Source organism: Palaemon carinicauda, chromosome 24 (genome assembly GCF_036898095.1).
Source record: "Palaemon carinicauda isolate YSFRI2023 chromosome 24, ASM3689809v2, whole genome shotgun sequence".
Taxonomy (NCBI): Eukaryota; Metazoa; Arthropoda; class Malacostraca; order Decapoda; family Palaemonidae; genus Palaemon; species Palaemon carinicauda.
Window position 1 is genome coordinate 84,708,162 of NC_090748.1, and position 7,500 is coordinate 84,715,661.

A 7,500-nucleotide genomic window follows, 5' to 3' on the forward strand; every position below is an offset into this window, starting at 1 on the left:
AAGTAAAGCTTTGTTTTATGCTCCTCCAGAAGCATTCAATGGGTTCGCAATTCCACCTGAACATGGAAGCACACGCTGCCCGGATTGTGCCTACCGAAGACGGGTATGACGTTGATTGTACCACCCAGTGGCCTACGGAAACCCAGACGACGACTGCAGCTGCGCTGAACGTTCCTGTGAACAAGTATATAATAAATTTTGTATTTTTTGTTCAAATTCATTACTGATGAATTGTTATAGAATATTATAAATCGTGTGATGTAGGATCGCGTGAGTAGGTAGAGTTATTTAATTTATCTTTTATTTAATTATATTAGATTGGAAAGTCCTTTCGGTACAGTTGGCTTCATTAATTCCAGTACACTGACGTCTCCTTAGCTTCCTTTGAAGTGTACCGGAATTAATGAAGCCAACTGTACCGACCGTTATCATTAATCCAGATTTTCATTGGAAGGCATGATGATACAATTTATTGATATTTATAATTGGTATTTCTGTGAATGAGTGATGAGAAATTAGTTAACTTTTTATTATGGTAATTGTGTTAGGTATATTTATGAGCATATTATACTATTCTTATAACACAGTAGAGCATATCAAGGTTGCATTTCCATGTAACTTTTCAACTTAAATTGAACTTGTAATATTTTCAATTGAATTAAAAACTAGCTCTTTGGGCCAGGACTATGATAGTCTAGACATTGTGACTGTTATTTTATTAGACTAATTTATAATTAGAGTATTAAAAAAATGGATTTTAACTGCATCTTTTCTGATATATGTTGGAATTGCACTTATAAGTTATAAGTGCGGTACATGACTTGGATTATGCAGATAAAAAGCATAACATTTACAGAAAATTGATAAGGATAACATACGAACCATATACTGCTGTTTCAACCTCAGCATATGATACTGAAAATCTCTGAAATGTAGTTTTTAGAATTTAGTGAAAATTAGGAAGCTCTGACCTTTTAATTAATCTGAGACCACGGTAAGCTTAATACAAAAGAATTGGGTGTAAAATAACACTTTAGCATCAAAGTAACTTCTTAAAAATTTCTCACAGATCACATAAAATTTATATTTTGACCTTTTATTGACCCCTTACCTCGAAGAAGGCAGTAAAAAACTATTCAGGAGTATAATGACAATCCCAACAGTAGGCTACCTAGCTAACAAGGTAAATCAAAATAAAAAGAAAATATATTTTAAGTCAAGTGGATCTTTTAGCTGTGTTTGCATTCCATGCATTACTATATGAAAATTTTCGTCTAATTCCCTTCAAAGTGACATTTCGAATACAGTGCTTACTTGTCACTGGTGGATTAGGGTTTCATGTTTAAGCCCTATCCACACGATCGAGCATGTCCGACGGGCAAACAGTGATACCAGACCACAATAGTTAGTAAGAATGAGGGTTAATGACGTCAGAAGCGGGAAAGCCACAGACAGGGATCTGGCATCATAGTGTTGCCAGATCCCTGCCTTTAGTTTTCCCGCTTCACATCATCAACCCTCATTTTCACTAACTATTGTGGCGTGGTATCACTGTTTGCCCGTCGAGCATGCCCAATCGTGTGGACAGGGCTTAAAGGTAGATGATATATAAGCTGTATAGCATGCAAACTCCTCAGGTACTCTGTAAGTAGGGTACTTTGGTTCCAATTGTTTTTATGACTTGTGCCTCATTTGGTAGCATCCTTGCCTTTCATCCTTGTTTGGGTCTTCTTTAGTTAAGACACTTTCAAGTCTCTGTTCATTGGGCAGCTTAATAGAGTAGCCTGTTGAGGATGTAGATAATATATTACGAACTTGGAACTGTACATTACTTATATGAAGTCTTGGTTTGCGTCATCTTTCTTTTATGCTAGTTATTTTTTTTGCAGTCTGGACATGCTAATAATAATAGTTGTAATGAAAATAATGGTCCTAGTAAAAAAAAGTAACAATCAAAAACAAAATTGCAACAATAATAATAATGGCTTACTGAACAGCATCAACGTGAAGGTTCGACGTCTGGGTGGCGGGTACGGATCCAAGATCAGCCGACAGAACATAGTCTCGTCAGCGGCTGCCGTTGCAGCCAGGAAGCTGTCCGGTTGGTTGCGGACCTCAACACTAACATGACGTATGCTGGATGGAGGGAGCCATACCATGCAGCCTATGAGGTTAGGAATTTATGCTACAATGCGTATGAAATATATTAACAGTTGTATGGTGTGTTTAAAGGCACATTCCTTCTTTGGTTTGTTATAATGATATAAACCACGATCTCCCAAGATTAACTGCATTTCACCAGGTATGGTGTTTGTAACTTTAATCACTATTAGAAAATTAAGTTTATGGTTTGAAATTTAGTTAGACGTGGGATGATCAGAAAAAAATGTATTATATTTTTTTTTTTTTTAGAATATGAAGGCTGCAAAATGTGACCTTCAGGTAAGAAAGTAAATAGATGATGTGCGCAAGAATAGGAAGGGAGAAAATATTGATGGGATAAGTGTGAGGTGTTGGACTAAGGAAGGAATTGTGTTAGTGATCACACCAAATATGGCAGGACTAAGTTGGGAATAGTAAGAGAATATGGGCTAGGTATAAAGAAAATAATGTAAAAATAATCTTAATTTCTTAAAGAGAGCGTGAAAGGATGAATGTTCACTATGATTTTAATGTAAAGGTAAGTGACAAGAAGAGATGAAGTTGTTGGTAGGTATGACATTCCTGAAGTAAACGTGTTGTAAAAAATGCTTTGTTGGAAATTCCTGTATAAAGTTTCCAAAGAAATATCTGAATACTTCGGAATGTGAAAATGTTGAAAATAAGAATTGATTGGGTTGTACCGGTAGAAATTAGATAGATGAACAAGTACAATGAAGTAATGGTGAGAAGAGGACTGAATAGAGATACATCTGGTCACTATTACGCTGTTAAAAATTTGCATTAAAAATGGTAAATGTCTGGCAACATTTATTCCATGATTTTTATCGTTTTAAAAACGGATGCATTGGCGTATAGGAGTGATATTACGGTCACCAACCCGTAAAGGATAATAAAAAAGTAAGTAAAATTACGGTCTCGTGCATTTTACTAAAACGTTGTTGGGGACAATATATTTTTACGGAGAATTTCCGATTAAAATTACGCTTTTTTCCAACAGTGCATAGGTTCAAAGCAATTTAAGGTGGGTGTATGTTGTACGGTAACTATGAAAATGGCGCTGTAATTGTATTTGAGAAAGATAGGCTACTTAAGAAAGTGAGGAGAGCATAGGGGGAAATGGATGAGCTGTGGGCTATTAGTTATAAAATGGAAATTAAATGAGTAGATGAGGAATTTATTAACTTTCATCATGGGGCCATAGGGATAGTAGTGAGAGTTTGGTTAGATATTTTTAGAATATTCGCAAAAGAAAGATTTGAGAATTTGCAATGAGACCAAGGTTGACGTATTCACGGTAAAACGAAACCGGGAAGATAAAGTTTTGAAAGTTTTAATGGAAGATGGAAGAATTTAAATGTTTATCTTGTATTGTTATCTGATAGTAAATATATTGGATGATGGCAAGATGAGAGAGGAAGTGAGCCACAGAATAGGAAAAGTAAGAAAATAGTAAAATAGTTCTTGAATTGCCTGTGGACGCCAAATTTGAAATGTATGAAGTGAAATCTATTGCTTGCATAGGATATTTGGTGTGAGAAGAATTTTTATCTTAAAAAATGATGATGATGATATACTACATACATATTATCATCAGCCGTTACTAGTCCACTGCAGCATGCGTGCGTGCGTGTGTTTATTCTATGTGCTGCGGTATCAAACATAGGGGATGTCATCACACTAAATGCGTGTACTTAAAATCGTATCTTCATTTCCTTTAATCAGGTTGGTTTTGACGCCTCCGGGAAGTTCCAGGCACTCAAGGTAGACATGACCACAGACGCAGGTCACGTGGGCAATGAACATTCGGTAGCATTCGTTGGAGGAGCCGTCCAAAACACATATTACATCCCAAATATTGTTTACAATGGATATGTTGTCACCACAGACACCGCTGCTAATACTTTCTGCAGGACCCCCGGTGAGCGATTTGATTGTCGTATTGCGTGTCAGTGAATTTTGAAGATGGAATAAATGTTGAAGCTATTTGTGTGTTAGTGTTTGATTGAGTGTTTTAGATACGTTTAGGGCATCACTTGAGATGGATTCCATAATCATGAGTATCTTTAGTTGTTTGTGATAACTGTTCAGGAAAATTACATTACTTTAGGCGTTATTGAATCCATAGCTACTATTTGCAGAATAGTTTATAGTCAAGTAGTAACAAGTTCTAGTTGCAATGCAAAAGAAATGCATCCGCTCAGTGAAAGCCCTCTCTCTCTCTCTCTCTCTCTCTCTCTCTCTCTCTCTCTCTCTCTCTCTCTCTCTCTCTCTCTCTCTCTCTCTCTCTCTCTCTCTTTATATATATGTGTATTCAGACATTTTCCTTGCATTGTCTCAGGTCACGTGGAAGCCACAGCGACCATAGAAAACATAATCGAGCATATAGCTCACTTCCTGAACAAGGATCCTTTGGAAATCCGTGAGATGAACATGGTTCCTGCCGGAGTGCCCCGCCTTATGACACCACCCCATGAGAAGAACGTAGCTGCTGACGATGTCATCCCTCTGCTGAAGGAGAAGGGGTCCCTTGAGCAAAGGAAACAAGATGTGAAGCAGTTCAACGCTGTGAGTACTCATGCTGCTTGTTTTTTTTTTAAGGTTATCGTTTAAAGGCCGCTCATGAATGGCAGAGGTAAGGGACAGTGACAATGTCCTAGCTAGCAGGAGACTGTCCTAGAGACTGACCATATCTATATATGATCAGCGGCCAAACCTCCTCTCCACCAAATTTAGACCAGGGAGGGCCAGGCAGTGGTTGCTTGACTCAGCAGGTAAACCTACATTCTCCCCTAAACCCTTCATCCTAAGCTCATACGGATAGTGAGGTTGCAGACACTACAAGAAATTATCGAGCTTGAGCGGGACTCAAACCCTAGTCTGGGAGATCGCCTGGCAGGAACTTTTCTAATAGGCTACCACAACCCATATTCGAAAACACATTTAAGGCATGGTTACTGATTGAGCTATATAAAAGCTACTTGTGACTTAATTTGACTTTTACCTTTGATATTAGATACCTTTCTTTTCATCCACAGGAAGAAAGTTGTGCAGGCAGACTATTAAAATGAACTTTTTTTTATGATATACAGTATTCTGTGTCATCTTTTGATCGATGGCCATACATACATACATACATACATACATACACAAAATTCACAATTAAAGATTTATTATAATTTTTAACACATTCTGTAGCTATGTATAAATCACACCTTGCCAATGAAAATGAAGTCAAACACTTTATAATAAAGGTTTATATCATTAATCAGCTTGCCCCTTGTAAGAAAAAAAATCTTACAATATGACTTAGAAAATAGAAAGTACTTTACAAATTCTCATTTAAGCTTCCTAAGAATGATTTGTTTCTTACTTTTCTCTCGCCATCAGTAGAAAGATGTTCGGATTATAATGCTTACCATTGACGCTTCTCACTTTAGACCTTTGCAGATTTATAACACTCGCGTTTTTAGAAGTATATATTTTTTTTTATTATTCTTAAGGAGAAATTTCACTTGAAAATACATTGGCATAGCTTCAGAGTATTCACGTTTTGAAAAATTCTAAACAATAACTAATAATAATAATAATAATAATAATAATAATAATAATAATAATAATAATAATAATAATAATAATAATAATAATAATAATAATAATAATAATAATAATAATAATAATTTCAACTGTTCGACATCTTTTACAAAACCAGTCATCCGGACTTTAATATCATATTATTCTAAATATTGTTTGAGTACGTACTGTATATTAATATTTCGGTAATCCATACATACGTTTTTCTATATGTAAAACGCACATGAATTGTTTATGATTACAAATACAAACTCCCAATGTCTTCGTAATATTTCCAAAATGATTTAATAGCAAAATTATTCTTTTACCACAGGAAAACAAATGGAAGAAGCGGGGACTCTCTGTCATTCCGATGTGGTATGGATTCAATTATCATAGCGTCTTCAAGTACAGCATCTTAGTTGCCATCTATGAGGGCGATGGAACAGTAGCCATCTCCCACGGTGGAATAGAGATGGGACAAGGTATTAACACTAAGGTATGCAAGTGATTTTTTCCCCTAAAGTTCTTGTCATGTGTTTTAGAGTGGAGTTACTGTATTCATTTAATGTTGTCGACATTGTGATCGAAATTTAAGTTTCTAGTGAGGGTAACTATGTGAAGGAATTTATAAAGGAAGATAAAACAGGGATATCATGAACAAATGGAATACTTGAACATGATAAAATGACTGTGGAGGTCCTGCAGAGTGTAGGGTTCCCTTGCTGTTTAGGACCAGAAAGGCAACCCATAAAGTAAAGTAAGGACTGAAAAATAAATCCCTGGATGCGATAGTAACTTATTGATACACTTGAATTAAGGAATATTAGGTACTGAAATGTAAATATTGCTTTAAATTAGGGAGCCTATAAAGTACTAAAGTGCATGGCCATCTTGATATGAGGTTTAGAAAATAGGCTGAGAGATCAATTGGTATAAATTAAGAAGCTTTGGAAGGTGGAAAAGGTTAAAGACATTGGCAATTTTAAGAATTAGATTTTGTCTTAATCAAAGAAGTAGCTATTGAAAGGATCTATGCTATGTGAAGGATATTATTGTGTTGGAAGATTAAAAATGAAAGAAAGGATATCCCGAAGGAGGACATATCTTTAAAGTAAAGCAAGTCCTACCTGTTGATCATGAATGTCTTCCAAAGTAGAATTTATCTTTTTTTTCACAGGTAGCCCAAGTGGCGGCGTATGCTCTGCGTATTCCCTTGGAAAAAATCGTTATTAAAGCAAGTGATACGATGGTGGGTGCCAATTCCATGGTGACTGGAGGTTCCTTTGGATCTGACCTCTGCGCACATGTGAGTTTTATAATCTGCAAGTCTCTCTCTCTCTCTCTCTCTCTCTCTCTCTCTCTCTCTCTCTCTCTCTCTCTCTCTCTACTAAGCACATCCATTGAGTTATCTCGTCTAGGTAAATAAATCGTTTTTTTTTTTTTTTTTTTTTTCAAATAAGTGACTTGCCACGTTCCCCCTACTTCTCATATACCAGGATGCCTTATATGATTTATTTTTTCAGCTTCTGACAGATTTACAATAGTACGAATTGTTACCTTGAGTACACACACACACAAAAAAAGATTAAATGGTAGTTTATTCATTGCAAATGAATTTATTAAGATTCTCAGCGGAGAAATGTCTAAACAAGAGAATGTTTATTTTTCAAGGGAGCCAGAAAGGCAGCTACAGCTCTGCGCCTGAGATTGGACGTTGTCGAAGCCAAAATGAAAGAGGAGACTGGCAAAGACCCAACGTGGATT

The 7,500-nt window shown here is 36.1% G+C and overlaps 1 protein-coding gene across 1 annotated transcript in view; it reads left to right on the plus strand.

Moving 5' to 3' along the window:
- The first annotated feature begins 36 nt into the window (after positions 1 to 36).
- LOC137618193 (xanthine dehydrogenase-like) overlaps positions 37 to 7,500 on the plus strand; it is a 17,034-nt gene continuing 9,570 nt past the window's right edge. The window contains 8 exon segments of the mRNA XM_068348276.1: positions 37 to 184; positions 1,998 to 2,092; positions 2,095 to 2,171; positions 3,886 to 4,081; positions 4,502 to 4,728; positions 6,068 to 6,232; positions 6,914 to 7,042; positions 7,408 to 7,500. The exon segment at positions 7,408 to 7,500 is cut by the window's right edge and continues 53 nt beyond it. Of these exon segments, the coding sequence (XP_068204377.1) occupies positions 39 to 184; positions 1,998 to 2,092; positions 2,095 to 2,171; positions 3,886 to 4,081; positions 4,502 to 4,728; positions 6,068 to 6,232; positions 6,914 to 7,042; positions 7,408 to 7,500 (1,128 nt within the window). The 5' untranslated portion in view covers positions 37 to 38.